This window comes from Eptatretus burgeri, chromosome 16, assembly GCF_056783735.1.
Source record: "Eptatretus burgeri isolate ZD-2024b chromosome 16, Ebu_testis_v1, whole genome shotgun sequence".
NCBI lineage: Eukaryota > Metazoa > Chordata > Myxini > Myxiniformes > Myxinidae > Eptatretus > Eptatretus burgeri.
The window spans coordinates 59753191-59769741 of record NC_140976.1 but is presented as its reverse complement, the minus strand read 5'-3'; the positions used below and the strand labels follow the sequence as shown (position 1 = coordinate 59769741).

The following is a 16551-nucleotide window of genomic DNA, read 5'->3' as shown; positions in this document are numbered from 1 at the left end:
GCAGGTAGGCGCTTCTTCCAATTCAGGAGGATACCATTCGGCGTCACGAATGGAGTAGCTTGCTTCCAACGGGTTATGGACGACATCATCTTAGATGAAAACCTCAAAGACACTTTTGTTTACGTGGACAATGTCACAGTGTGTGGTAGGGATCAGGGGGAACATGACATGAATCTGGACAGATTCTTGAGCATTGCTAGAAAATATAATCTGACTCTCAACTACGAGAAATGCGTATTCTCGGCAAGGTCAATTGACCTTCTCGGCTACACGATAGCCGACGGCACAATTAAGCCTGATCCTGAACGATTGCGCCCACTTCGTGAGCTACCCCCACCTCAGGACCTGCAGACAATGCGCCGGGTGATCGGCATGTTCGCTTACTATGCAAGATGGATTTCGCAATACTCCGAGAAAATACATCCCCTAGTGCATTGCAAAAACTTTCCACCAGATGCCGCTGTTGTAACAGCTTTCCACAACCTCAAAGACGATATCAGTAATTCCGTGGTATTATCGATCGATAGCTCGGTGCCCTTCGTGGTGGAGACAGATGCTTCAGATCACGCGATAGCTGCTACGCTTAATCAGTCTGGGCGACCCGTCGCGTTTTTCTCGAGAACTCTCTCTGGAAGCGAGCAGACACTCGGCAATAGAGAAGGAGGCGTACGCCATTGTCGAAGCGCTGCGTAAATGGAGACATTATTTACTGGGAAACCACTTCACGCTCGTTACGGACCAACGATCCGTGGCATTCATGTTTGATGGGAAAAATAACGGGAAAATTAAGAATGAAAAAATTATGAGATGGCGGATAGACCTAGCCTGCTATAGTTACGACATTGTTTACCGGCCCGGGAGGGAAAACCCTGCTGCAGACACCTTCTCGCGGGTCTACTGCTCGGCGACAATCAGTCGGGCTTTGCAAGACCTCCATGTGTCTCTGTGCCACCCGGGGGTAACCAGAATGGCACATTTCGTACGCAGACAGAACCTGCCCTATTCTATTGAAGATATTAAACAAATGAATGCTTCATGCCCTGTTTGTGCTGAACTAAAACCCAGATTCTATGGTGCGGCTTCTGGCAGACTGATCAAGGCCACTTCTCCCTTCGAGAGACTAAACATTGACTTCAAAGGGCCCCTGCCGACCGAGACAGACAACAGATACATATTCACTGTTGTTGATGAGTATTCAAGGTTCCCTTTCGCGTTTCCGTGCTCGGATATGACCTCGGGCACTGTCGCGAAATGTCTGTCTGACCTCTTCGCTATGTTTGGGAAACCTTCGTACATACATTCAGACAGAGGGCCGTGTTTCATGTCGGCCGGGCTAAAACAATTCCTATTAGAGCACGGCATAGCGACTAGTCGAACGACGGGTTACAACCCACAGGGTAATGGGCAGGTGGAACGATATAATGGAGTTATTTGGAAAGCCGTAACTCTGGCGTTGAAATCAAGAGGACTGGGCCCCGAGCGGTGAGAGGTTTCCCTTCCCGACGCTCTGAATTCCATACGCTCTTTGCTCTGCACGTCCACCAATGCAACTCCTCACAAACGAATGTTTACTCACCAACGACGTTATGTTGACGGCCAATCGGTGCCCAACTGGCTGACCCATCCCGGAACCGTGTTCATGAAACGCCTGGTACGACAAAGCAAGTATGAACCCATGGTGGAAGAGGTCGAACTCATCGATACTAATCCAGAGTATGCTCATGTCAGGCTCCCGGATGGCAGGGAGACCACTGTGTCGGTCCGCCATTTGGCTCCCTCAGGCACTCCTCCCGCAGGTACACCACCATCTGGCACACCTCCCTCTGACATCCCCTCCCCAGGTGTCCCCCCCCCCAGGGACTCCACCCAAGAAGGGTGACGACGGAGCTGCCGCGTTCCACCCGAAAGCGATCGGGGAGTCATCTCCGGCACGAGTCGAGGCTCACCAAGAGGATCGGAAGCCTCCCTCAAGTGAAACCGCCATCTACTCCCGGAGAGGCCGACGAATAATACCCCCTCGCCGACTCAATCTGTAAAGGGGATTATCGGCATCCTCGATGCTCATGCTCCTATATGCTCGTCACATAATATATCGATGCTCATTACCATGCTCCTACAACTCAAAATAACCCTCACTGCTTGGCATGTATGCTTCTGTAGCTTAGATAGTTCGCATTGCTTGAAATGTATACTCCTATAGTGCTGAAGTAATCATGGTGCGTTAGCTGGGCCTCTAGTTACATTTTAAAGATGGGGAGAATGTGGTGAATTGAAGGTCGTGACGTGTGATCACATGCTGCCCGGCTCGAGCACAGGAGAGATAAAGCTGCGGTTCGGCTCGGTCGCGGGGATTGTCCCAGGGGCATTGTCGTTTTATGTCGGCGGCTCACTTGGTGCTCATTGAATGGTGAGAATACTGATTGATATATAATACTGATTTATTTTGCGGTGATTAGTTGCGCGTGTGTACCTTACTGCTTATGTACTCCTTGCTGCGTCTGTATTTCCTGGTGTGCCCGTAGAAGCGGCTTCAATCAAATGGAATAAAGCCTAAACTCTGAAGGTTCTTCTCTCGTCCTCATTTCATATATATATATATATATATATATATATATATATATATATATATATATATATATATATATATATATATATATATATATATATATATATATATATATATATATATATATATATACTCACCACCATGGATTTGCCACATTATTAAAAACACCTTACTGCAATATAACTGCCATGTTATTAAAATACCTCAACCCCATGCAATTGAAAACACCTCATAACATGTCACTATTGAGACAGGCTTGTTTTAATTGAGAATAAGTATAGTATGAGAGTTGTCTTGTTGTCATGATTTACACCAAGAAGAATTCAAACATTTATTTATAATATTCGTGATAATACTTTTGTGGGCCGGGGTCAGTGGCGAGAACGACCGCTAGGTGGGGAAGTTTACGCCCTCTGCTACCAGACTCCCCGGAATCTATAGGCCGTCGCTCCGGATAACTCCAAAGCCGGCGGGTCGAGTAATCGACCGTGAAACGCCAATATCTTGACCGCGTGGCGTTGGGTTAACTGTCCAGATCCAATATACCTAAGTAACCATGCAGTCTTGGCTACCGGGGATTCATGCCCTCGGAACGTCTGGCCGAACAGGATCACTTTACCAGCTATGGTAGAGTATCAACTTCCACCTATCAACTTCGGCTCGGATGCAGTCGAGCGGGCCTGCCCAGGACGTTCCGGCTACGATGTACCAATTACCGGGGATGAAACCCCGCTTATACTCAGATCCGGACCATGCTGGACCAAATAAAGAAAGGATGGAAATGAGCTGGGAACATTTCTAATAATTTATTTACAGTAAATAAAAGACAAGAGAAGAGAGACTTAAAGCGAATATTCAATGCAAGTATTTATAATGGGCAAAAACACTTATGCAGTTCTACTTACAAGACAGGCCCAACACACTCAGACACACACAAATGAAAAGAAAACCCAAGGTTCTTTATTCGACCCTCCAGCCGATGAGTGAGACGAGCTGGGGGTCAGAGTTCGGCTTGTACCTGGTCGTCGGAGGAAAGGGAGTACTCTGCGATGCGGCACCTGACAAAGGTCGTTGGTCCGATCCCCTGTCGCATGTGGGGGACTCGAGGCTCGTGGCAGAGTTCGAGTGGTGAATAATCGGGGTCCACGTAGGGGGGGTCAGGGTCGCTCTGTCTTTCCTTGTAGAGGGCCAGCAGAGACACGTTCGCTGCCTCGATGGCCCTCTGCTCAACCCTCGTGACAACAAAAACCCCATTATACAGCAACGTAGACCTCCTGTGACCACTCTTCGTAATCGCCCCTCGTAACCACCCCTTCATAACAGCAAAAACCCTTAAGAACCCCTCAGAACTCTCGTGCAACCCACCAACAATGCCTCAGAGAGTCTCTGGAATTTATGGACCTCCCTCAGTGGGGAGGGGCCTTGGTCAGCACATCTCGCTGTTTGCCTCTAATTGGCCAGGATCCTACGGGCACAGCCTTCCTGGGTATGGTTTCGGCCATGCCCGGAGAAAGCCGCCCTCCCCTCCACGCGTGTTTGAGGAAGGTGGATGGTGGTGAAGCCACCATTGCGTATGGAACGTTTGTGGAAGCCGAGGACTGGGTCCGCGAGGCCCCACTCTCGGCAAGTCAAGGTACTAGCAGCCAATGGTGGTAATGGAGCGTGATGGGCAGGTGGTGAGATGTAATAACCTAACTATAAAAAAAAAACATCACAATGCACATATTCGACTCTCCCACTCGACAAAAGGAAGGGACCTGTCTCACACGTACTTACCCGCATAACTAACTTTGGGACCTGAATGTTGAGTGCGCATGGTTTCCAAATTCGTAACAATACAATACATTTTCATAAGCAATTGGAGTAGAAGGAAAAATTTTTTTTCAAAAATAATACCCTTTGGACATATTGTTGCGGAAATGGCCCTTAGTGTGTTATTAAATATAGGATTAGCCCAGATATCCCATTAAATGCATGTTTAGCCAGGTTGTTCGGTAATTGGACGCTACATGTGTTGGGAGCTGTTGCGGGCTGTTCATTGTTCATGCAGTGGTGGTGTATCGAGAGGTTCTTCCTCTTCCTTCCCCTCTCCGGACAATAGGCCCCGCCCATTGCTCTGAGAGGGTGTGGCCTAGAGAAGCGAGTGCCAAAAAGGCGGAGGTGGGACTGAGAGTGCCGAGGTGGTGCGATCTGCTGTGTCAGGGACGGTTGTGTCTGTCTGTGATCTGCTTCGTGAAAGAGGCAGGAGAAACGACTCGTGGGAGTCGGCGATCGACTTTTATGAGGAGGACATCGACAGGTTCATCCGGAGTCCAGTGACGGATCCTCTGACTGTCCCTACTCACGACACGTCTTGTGGTCCCATCGATCCGCCTGCGGAGCCCAACACCCCGACTTTGCCTCACCTGGTGAACAGGCCAGGCCCAGACTTGTATACTGGACCTTGTGAAAAGCCAGCTGGAGCACACCGCGGATCCTTCGCTCTTGTGCCGTCGACCTTACGGCGGCTGAACGCGCTGAGGCTGCGTGCACGGGTGGTGCGACTAAAGGAGGATGACGCCGCCATTTTGCCATGCGGCGTGTTCAAGCCGGGTGCTCAAATCCGTTGACATTGGCTTGTCACGAGCTGCATTTGTGCCTTTGAAACTTTTCCTCTCGTCCATGAAACATCACCAAGTACTCTGTGTCTTGTCTGCATGTTGTCTAAGGTTTATCTCGCTAGGGTCCCCTTCGAAACCCATAATCCGTAGCTCCCTCGTTAAGAACGGGTTATAGATTAATTATAACATTGTCGTGAATGCTTTGCTTGTGTTGTGTTCCCCGATGTGTCCCCAATAAATATGGCTGAGTTATACGAGATTTGCCACCTTGAATTATTCGTGCCGCACCGAGGAACGATCCGCTCGATTTGGATATAAAACCAAAATGGTTACTGACTGGTAGACTCCGCTCGGTCTCTGGCAAAACCAGTCTGTAACCGGGGGCTATTCCCCCAGCTGGCAAGGCACAGGTGTATTTTGGTATCGTGATCTGAGGCGCGTAACCCGAGAATTGTGCCGAACCAGCCGGCGTTATAACCCCGGAGACAGCGGTGCTGTTAAGTTACGTCCGAATCCTTAACACTGGGGTCAAGAGTCGGGTGCAAATCCCGCCACCGCCGAATCCGCAACAATATTACACACAGGAGAGGTATGTGCAGCTCGGAGGTTTGGTACGATTTCATAAAAGTTTGAGGGAGTAGTTCAGTGACAACACAGACACTGCACAGATATACTGTACATACTGTATATATTCATATATATTGTATGTGTATGTATGTATATATAATACATCTTGGTCTTTGAAACAGACCCGAGTGTGCCCAAAGAAGTCATCCAGTGTTGGAGGCGATGTGGTGTCCATGAGCATCATAAAATGACACTTAAATGTTGACGTTATGTATTCGTTTATCAGAGCTTTTGTTTCCAATATTTACGATTGTAATTACATTCCACTGTTGTACACTGTTGAAAGCATCCACTTCTTTCTAGCAATGAAGAAAATTCTGATTCTGATGAACCATACTCTCTTATAGAGCATCAGTGCTGCCAAAGAAGTTTTGTTGGCAAGGGTTATCCTGTGTGTTTTGCCACTGCCATCCAAGCAGTACTTTGGGCAGGAATTTAGAATTTGCCCCTGGTGCCAGCGATGGTTCACCTCCTCTTTGCTCAGGATCTCGAACGATTTTTCAGATCTATGTACCATCTTTAATGATCTGGGATCTTTAACGTCGATCAACGAATGCAAGTAGACAGGACGCCAAAATTAACGTTCATCCGAAGGATGGCACACACATTGATGAATCACCCTGCATGTGGGACACTGGGATGGCAGTTTATAGCTGGGTCGGGATTTGAACCCATGCTAGACAGCTTAGAGGCGAATATGCATACCTCTTGGCCATCTTGCCAGTCCTAATGAGGAAAATAGGGAGGTTTACACTGGCCAATGAGATGATTAATAAATTGTCAAATAGATGTCAACAATCTGCACACCGTTTGCTGTTCTTTTAGGTTTTTTTTTTTTAATTTTATGTGATCTTTTGAGAATGGCATGCGAACACAGCATACCTTTGAACCACCAATCCTAACGTTAACCCCACCCTCATGTATTTTTACCTGGGTTGGAATTAATCCTGCCAGGCTGGTTTATTCTCTGCTCTGTTCACGAAGCGAAAGTTGATTGTCCACCATGAGCTCACCAAGCGAATATCCCCCAACCACAACTCCACAGACCACCACAAACCACCTTGGCAACCCTGCAGATATCGCTGTGATTGTTTGCTATTTCGTGTTGGTGCTGCTCATCGGATTATGGGTAAGTGTTTTCTTTTTCTCCATTTTTTTTTTTCCTCTCCAGGTTTTGTTAATCATTTCTCAGATGTCACTGTTGAACAAAGGATTGTTTTTTTTCATTTTGTTACTCTCTTTTGGTTTCTCATCATATGTATAGTAATTTTATTTATTTATTTTGCTCGGTAATAAATTTTCTAGTGTTTTCTCATTTCCAATATATATTTACAACAACGCTGCAGGTGTATGTAACATGTTTTGAGATGATCACACCTTTTTATATTAAGTCACTGGTGCAGAATCTGTCCCATTTTAGTATGAGTTGTAAAATCCCGTCCCACCAGGAGCAGTACTATGCCATATATATATATATATATATATATATATATATATATATATATATATATATATATATATATATATATATATATATATATATATATATATATGGCATAGTACTGCCTGTCATCCTTCCGGATCTGACTCAGCCTGTCATCCTTCCGAGGTCGGCGAAATGAGTGCCAGTATACTGGGCCGGTGTATACCCCGGTTAAAATAGGTGTACCTTATCCCTGTGTCGTAAGAGGCGACCAGGGTTGCGTCGGGAAGGGCATCCGGCGTAAAACATGTGCCAAATCACTATGCGGATCATACGGATGATCCGCTGTGGCGACCCCTAACGGGAGCAGCTGAAAGAATCACCCTGCATGTGGGATACATATATATATATATATATATATATATATATATATATATATATATATATATTGTTACGTTTGAGGGGGGGTATGCATTCAAAGGGTAATTAGGATGTTTAATTAGGTATGCCATGCTGTTCGAGTGTACCAGGATCTCGATGTAATAAGTAGCAATTCAGTGGTGATAAGTTGTCTAGTAAATGTCCATTTCTTCAAGGGGGAAATGATAATTGTCACGTAATTAGATAGGGATACGGGATAGGGTAAGTGTGTCTGCGTAAACCCCTTTTCGTATTCTCTGGAGGCTTGCCGTGACGTCACAGGACAGTGCTGCGGATGGCTCCGCCCTGTGATCACGATTGGCGGAAGGCGACGGCGGTGGGCCAATAAAACGGCTCGATTGGAAGTGACGAGGACGGGAGGATAAAAAGGTTCTGTTCGGGGTCGAAAAGGAAGAGGAAGAGGAAGAAGATCGGGACAGAAAGACTGTTTTGGCGGAGGCTGTTGTGCTGGGAGCGTGCTGTGTTGTTGCGCTGATTCGGCCCTGGTTTTGATCGTGTCTTGTAGCCTTGCTGAGCCTCGTGCCTCACCTTGGTTGGCTCTGGGGTTCTGCTGGCTCGGAGTACGGGGTCGAACGGCGGGCGGACCTGCCTCCCTCTCCTGCTCGCAATTTGGCGCCAGAACTGGTTCCCTGGCGGCTGTGAGCGGACTTGGGCCAAGACCAGGAGGTCGACAGCACCACGGTTTCTCCTGCCCCCCTGACGAGAGCAAGGCCAGCTCGTCCGACGCCAATCCAGGGACTGTTGCGTCCACACCACGGTCCAGCCTGACCACCAGGAATAGCTACGTTTTGTGTGTGTGTGTGTGTGTGTGTGTGTGTGTGTGTGTGTGTGTGTGTGTGTGTGTGTGTGTGTGTGTGTGTGTGTGTGTGTGTGTGTGTGTGTGTGTGTGTGTGTGTGTGTGTGTGTGTGTGTGTGTGTGTGTGTGTGTGTGTATGTGTGTGTGTGTGTGTGTGTGTGTGTGTGTGTGTGTGTGTGTGTGTGTGTGTGTGTGTGTGTGTGTGTGTGTGTGTACGTACCTGGCGCCTTAGAGGGTTTGAGATTTGTATATTCATTGGAATTGTCTGTGTTTTCCCCACGCCCAATCCCACACCATCCCGTCGAATCGCCCCGGATCCCTCTTCTTGCCGAGTCTTGTTATTTCTGGTTAGAGGAATAAACGTTATCAACTCAGTGAAAAGCGACTCGTGCCACCTTCCTCGTCCCGTTTGCGGTAAAGCGATTAGAACCGCCATCTTTGGGTTATAAATAAATAAACTGCCTCCATCGTTTCGGCTCATTCTACGTTGGCGGGACTGTTCAAGTCCCGTGGACGTCACAATATATAGTCTGGTGTTGGCGCAGCGGCTTGGGATCCAAAAGGTCCTGAGTTCAAGCCCCGTTGGGCCACTGAATTAATACACCAGGGGGTTGACTCAGCCTGTCATCCTTCCTAGGTCGGCGAAATGAGTACCAGTGTACTGGGCCGGTGTATACCCTGGTTAAAATAGGTGTACCATATCCCTGTGTCGTAATAGGTGACCAGGGTTGCGTCAGGAAGGGCATCTGGCGTAAAACATGTGCAAACTCACTATGCGGATCATACAGATGATCCGCTGTGGTGACCCCAAAGGGGAGCAGCCGAAAGAAGAAGAAGATATATGTATGTATATATGTATGTATATATGTATATATATATGTATATATGTATATATGTATATATGTATATATATATATATATATATGTATATGTATATGTATATATATATGTATATGTATGTATGTGTATGTATATATATATATATATGTATATATATATATATGTGTATATGTATATATGTATATATATATATATATGTATATATATATATATATATATGTATATATATATATATGTATATATATATATATATATATATATATATATATATATATATATATATATATATATATATATATATATATATATATATATATATATATATATACTAGAGAAAATTGGTGTTATCTGTCCACCCTCAACCCTCGAGACAGTTATTTTACCACCTACAACCAACCCGTGCACCCCACGAGTACGACCAACAGTTTTCAACTCTTTCCATACAGTGGTTCAGGAGTGAAGAGAAGTCAAACTTCTCGTCAAAAGTTTTCGTTTTCAGCCCCATCTCTCAATGGTGAAGAATCAGTTAAAAATTATATAATTCTTGTATCCAGATCTGGCTTCGGATCTTCAACAAAATTGAATCAATTCTTCCAAATGGCACACCCAACCTGTCCACCAAGTTTCGTGTGAATCAATCCAGAACGTTTTGAGATATTGTGCTAATATATCGTTTTTGGCCCTTTCTCTGAATGGTGAAGAATCACTTAAACAATTGTCAGATCCGGATCCGGATTCAAATCTTCACCATCATTTAGCGTTGCCGTCCTTGGCCAGTCACCGAAACACAAAAAAATTCAAAACGATTGCTTGAAAACTGTGGTCAAAAATCGTGTGACAGACAGACAAGCCGGTAGGCGGACATGGGTAGTCGCCTACCCAATAGAACCTGATGTGATGGGCCCATTCGATGGGGAATGACCTGAGGATTAAGCACAAGAAAATTAATGATTCTAGCTTCAAGGGTTAATGCTGCAGATTGTTTTTTCATTAAAATACCCCCACATTTAGAGGTTTTTCGGCCGTTGCTAGGCAACAGAGGGGTCCATAGCAATGGTTCTTTCTCACACATAACTAGGACATACCATGAACCTACCATACCAGTTTCATGTATATCTGACTCATCGTCTCTGAGATATAACGAACTTTGTTTTATTATTGTTTTCGACCAGGGTTCATTCAAAGTCTATCTTCTCCGACAGTTTTCATAGGATCCGGCTGGAAATTTTTGACAATATGGCTGAATGTACTGCCCACAGTCGCACGTGGCCCAATTTTTGATTTTCGAAAAAATAATTTTTTTATGGTTTTTCAAAAATTTCAAAGTCCCATTGCTCGGCAACGGTGTTGTCCATAGCAACGGTTCTTATTTGCACACAAGTAGGTCATGGTATGAACCTACCAACCAAGTTTCATCGAAATCGCCATTGTATTAACTGAAATCGCCATTTTAAATACTGATAATAAGGGTGGAACAAATGTCAAAAAAAAAAATTGGGGGGAATTTTTTTTTTTTGACGAGATCGACGACCCAACAGACAAGCCGGTAGGCGGACATGGGTAGTCGACTACCCAATATAACCTGAGGCGATGCGCCTGTTCGATGGGGAATGACCTGAGGATTAAGCACAAGAATATTCATGATTCTAGCTTCAAGGGTTAATGCTGCAGATTGTTTTTTTGTGAAAATACCCCCACATTTAGAGGTTTTTCGGCCGTTGCTAGGCAACAGAGGGGTCCATAGCAACGGTTCTTTCTCACACATAACTAGGACATACCATGAACCTACCATACCAGTTTCATGTATATCTGACTTATAGTCTGAGATATAACGAACTTCGTTTTTTTATTGTTTTCGACCAGGGTTCATTCAAAGTCTATCTTCGACAGTTTTCATAGGATCCGGCTGGAAATTTTTTGACAATATGGCTGAATGTACTGCCCACAGTCGCTCATGGGCCGATTTTTGATTTTCGAAAAAATAAATTCTTTATGATTTTTCGAAAAATTTCAAAGTCCCGTTGTTAGGCAACGGTGGTGTCCATAGCAACGGTTCTCATTTGCACACAACTCGGTCATGGTATGAACCTACCAACCAAGTTTCATTGAAATCGCCATTGTATTAACTGAAATCGCCATTTTAAATACGGATAAGGCTAGCACAAATCTCAAAAAAAAAATTTATATTTTTTTTTTCGACGATCGACTACCCAACATATCGACGGAAATACTGATAATAAGGGGAGAACAAATCTCAATCTTTTTTTTCGACTGGATCGACTACCCAACAGACAAACGCTACAGACCAACACACTTGGCAAAAAAGATTTTCGCCAAGTAACAAATAGACAAACAAACTGACTCAAATGCAATACCCTCTCCTTCGGCGAGGGTAACTAGAAAGCATCTCAAAATGCAAAGCCTGTCTCTGTCTGCTTTATTGGTTCACGAGTCATTAAGTGACCACTATATTCGTTATGGGTGTGTGTCTGTCTATCTGTCTGTCCCGAGCATCGCTCCGTGGGTTTTGATCCGATCTTGATAAAATTTGGGTGCGAGGTTTGTATCATGATCTAGTTGTGTTTTCCGGAGAATGGGCTTGCTGCGCCCATTATGGGTGGTGCCACGCCCCAAAAACGTGTTTTTAGGGGGTAGCCGATTTCCAGTTGCATCTTCTCCTAGGGGGTTTGTCGAATCTGGCAGGGGTTTTGGTATTTGGTTAGCCCAATGGCACCTGCATATCCCCACGGAGCTCGATTTTTTTCATTTTCGTCCCAAGGTCAAGGTCACGAACTTAGAAAATGTCAAAAAAATCAATAAATTGGGCATCGAGCTCCTCGGGTTTTCAACTGTTTCGAATGAAAGTTGCAAGTAGTGCTCTTCGAGTACGACAACTTTCATCATTTACGTCTTTCCCGATTCTCATCAGTTTGCCCGTGGCGTCCCCTTGAAGGTCAAAAAATAAAAAAGGCGAACCGTGTGCATTGCTCGTGAACCATCGCCGTCTCCAGACTTTTATTCAACTACACTTGACAAAAACAACAGCTAAAGTAAAATGTAAATTTTATGAATTGGTGTTCTGCATATTCCAATAATAAAGGTTTGTTGATAAATTGATGACACAAGCTCAAATAGTAAAAACGCATGCTTTGAACACACTCACACACACATGCACTCACACACACATGCACTTTACACACGATTGTAAAGCCCCTTCTCCCGCTGCATGGGTAGATGGGCTAATCACGAGAACAAGTTGTATCACCCCCACTCGCCCACTTGTATCACCGCCAACTTGTATCACCCCTCAATCATTAACTTGTATCACCCCCACTCACCAACTTGTATCACCCCCACTCACCAACTTGTATCACCCCCACTCACCAACTTGTATCACCCCCACTCACCAACTTGTATCACCCCCACTCACCAACTTGTATCACCCCCACTCACCAACTTGTATCACCCCAACTCACCAACTTGTATCACCCCCAACTCACCAACTTGTATCACCCCCAACTCACCAACTTGTATCACCCCCAACTCACCAACTTGTATCACCCCCAACTCACCAACTTGTATCACACCCAACTTAACAACTTGTATCACCCCCAACTCACCAACTTGTATCACCCCCAACTCACCAACTTGTATCACCCCCAACTCACCAACTTGTATCACCCCCAACTCACCAACTTGTATCACCCCCAACTCACCAACTTGTATCACCCCCATTCACCAAATCAAGAGCACAATTCCAATCGCCCTATCGCCGAATTATGATACAAATTGTCGATGAACACAAAACCTTGACTACATTATATCTCTTAAGCCTGGTGTTGGCTTCATGATTAGGGTGGTGGGCTTGGGATCCTAGGATCCTGAGTTCAAACCCCAATCGGCTGTTGAATTAATACGAGGTGGGGTTGACTCTGCCTGTCATCCTTCCGAGGTCAGCAAAATGAGTGCCAGTTCACTGGTATCTTGTGTCGGAGTGGTGACCCATCCAGGATTGTGCCCAATGGCCGAGGAGACTGCTTAGGCAGCACCAACGCTCTGCACAGAGTATGGTCCCAATGGATGGATGGATTTAATCTCTGGTGATGCAAGCCTTATTTTCATGTGGAAGATTTTTGATTGGGCGAATGGAATCAAATGGACAGAAAGTGGGGGGTGAATAAAATGAATGGGAAGATAAGGATTTGAGTGTTGTGGCCTCTCATTGAGCAGTTCACGTGGCACATGCCACTCGTCTGAAATCCTGGTCACGCATGAACAAGCACACATGAAAGCATGTGGTTAGTCATGAGCAAGCACGGCCTGGAAGAGAATAATATACCAACTCAGTATTTCGTGAATGTCTGCACATTCCAGCACTCCAGTGACCCTTACATGCATACTCCCACTCACCAATTAGCACTGCCTACAAACCAACTCAACTGTTTTGTTTTCCAATCGCCTGGTGTTGCAGTTCCAATTCAACTGCAACACCAGCAACCGCATCTCTCAAGTTCGAACTCCAACCAGTGTAGCACCCGCATGTACTGCTGGCTGACTCTCTCATGCATATCTTCCATTCTCAACATCCTTCCGAGGTCGGCGAAATGAGTACCAGTATACTGGTACAGGGCATAGCATCAGCAGCGTAGTTACGCCACAAAATGATAGCTACCTGGCAGCCAAGCTGCCATACACAAAAAGAAGAAGATCTCTTCAATCAGAGTATCTGCATACGCTGCCTTTCTAGCTCTATGAAGGATCAGCTGTTCATTCTCCCTTGATCAGTGTGAACTTCCACACCAAAGACTCAGTCCCTTTAGTCCCAGTTTAATGAGGGATTGTGCTTGTGATACAGGTTTAGGAAGAAGAAGAAGAAGTACATGCTAATTATTAATCAATCAAAATAAAACAACCTCAAACACATAAATAGACTATAGAGTTCATAGAACACGATACCCTACGCAGTTTTACTTAAATTTAACTTCAATATAAAATAAGAAGAAGATTTTAAAGATCATTTTAAAAATCTGAAAGCTTCGTGCTATTGAAGTCATCCAGAAGTAGTCCCAAACACCACTCTTGTACACCACCCCATTGAACCTTTATTTAAATTGAGGTACTACAAAACTGGAGGTTCTTGGAAGTATTATGATTGACAATTTGTGTACGTACGATAGTGTTCAAGTATATAATTAAATTTAAAAAAGCAAAGATTGTAAGAGGTGTATAAATAAATTATTTCCAGAATTTTCTGGAGTGTCTATTATTACATTACCCTATCTAATGTTGCATTAGTTATTTGTGCATGTTGTTTGTGTCCTTTATAACGTCCTTAAAAACAGTAATTCTTTGTTTTTTTTTTGTATGCATTGACTAGGCTTGTATGAGAGTTAACACACAATGCACACAGCAAGGGGGGCATGAGACAAGATGGGTGTGAGAGAGGGTAGGACAAAACAGTGGGGAACGGAGACATTAGGAGATCTGTGGAAGGGAGAGGGATAGGGTGAGGAACACGGGGTATACAAGATGGAAGTTTCCTGTTTGGAATGATTTTCAATTTTGTTTGACTGCCAAGCAGGCAGACAGAGTAAAAATATTATCTCACCCCTCTCTACGCATGTGCGATCGGGATGAATTCAGAACCAAAGTATATTAAACGGCAAACTTGTCTTCTTATTCATGTTCCGATTCATGATCGAATGTAACTTTCAATTTACATAAGTTGTTCCTCGATCCTAAACTGATAATACGGACCAACCTGAACCAACTGCTTAAACCCCGCTTTTCACTTTGCGTCGGCGGCGTAATAACTGCCAAATCATACATGGTATGTAACAAAAAGCTAAATCGAGTCCAATTTTACAAGCAAAAAATTGATTATTGAATGTTTTCTCAAAGTTGACAAAATGATTGACAATTTCACATTGCATGTTTTTACACTGTACTAACTCGGACAACCCTTAAACACTACCGCAGTAGAATAATTCAAAGAAAATTAAAAATTCGTATAAATGTGTATTGGGGCACGATATACAAAAAGTAATTTAATAAATAAAATACCAAAATCGTCATGGCTCATTGAATCAGTCAGAAAGAAATATTTTGCTCTCTGTACTCTCCCCATCCAGACGCACCTACCTGCTCCTGGATTCTGTATCTTTTGCACCTGAGAAGGTGGAGAGGTTTCTTTCAATGCTCGACTTATTTTGCAACTGCACCGGACAGCATCAGAGCACGTGTCACAAAAACCTGCTCTGCTGCTCTTGCACATCCTCTCTCTGCCCTTTTCACCCTGTCATTTGCCCGAGCTCATTTTCCATCTGCTGGAAAATCCACCATCACTGCACGACATAGCAAGGTGCAAAAACCGATCCCCTTAATTACAGACCTATCATCAGCTTACTTCCAATCATCAGCAAGGTCAAGGAATCCATCACCTCAGTTGCATAAAATCATTCCTTTTCTCCAACAGCCTCATCTCACCAATTTGGATTCAGACCTGGTCACTCTTCCTTGGACATGCTGCTTTGACTCTCCCAACAATGGACGGAGGTTCTCAATTTCAGACATGAGATCAGGGCCGTCTCGCTGGACATGTATTGAGCCTTCGATATCGTCTGGCATCCCGCCTTGCTCTCCATACTCTCTGCTTATGGTATCCATAGCCAACTCCACAAATGGCTTCCTTACTTCCTCTACTCTCGTAGCCAGCAAGTGGCTCTTAACGGAATCCTTTCATCTCCTCTCCCTGTCAAGAATGGAGTGCTCCAAGACAGTGTTCTTGGTCCAGTCTGATTCCTCATCTTCATCAACGATCTTTCTGACTGGAAAATCCCCTTTGTCTATTTGCTGATGACTCCACCCTCTGCCATGACATCCCTCATCCTTCAGACACGTAAGCTCCAGCCGCTTCCCTCTCTTCAGACCTTGATAAAAATCACAAGCTGGTTAAACACATGGAATATGTCTTTTAATCCAGACAAATCTCAGGCTCTTGCTCTCTTGCTCTCTCTCTCTCTCTCTGAAAGTACTGTTTGGCAAACCCTCCCAACTATCTTCTTCACAATCCTCTTGTGGAAGTTCATTCCTTCAAACTCCTGGGTCTATAAACCATGATCTTTGTTGGGCAAACCAGATATCAAATCTCATTCTTCTCCCCCGGTCTTCAAGACAGCTTATCAGCACCATCTCAGATCATCCCCCATCCAAAGCCATGCCCTTTTCTACACCCGTTAAACCACCCCACCCTATCAAA

General features: G+C 44.7%; 1 protein-coding gene across 2 annotated transcripts in view; it reads left to right on the top strand.

The window, feature by feature from the left end:
- The first annotated feature begins 6725 nt into the window (after nt 1-6725).
- The window catches only part of LOC147011142 (sodium/glucose cotransporter 1-like), a 144886-nt gene continuing 135060 nt past the window's right edge, over nt 6726-16551 (top strand). The window contains exon 1 of one of the 2 annotated variants that reach the window (XR_015052450.1): nt 6726-6922. Coding sequence is in view for 1 of the 2 variants with exons in the window: in XM_085859830.1 (XP_085715956.1) it covers nt 6797-6922 (126 nt within the window). In the remaining variant the exon portion in view is untranslated. The remainder of the gene's footprint in view (nt 6923-16551) is intronic. The other variant, XM_085859830.1, reaches the window with a different exon arrangement.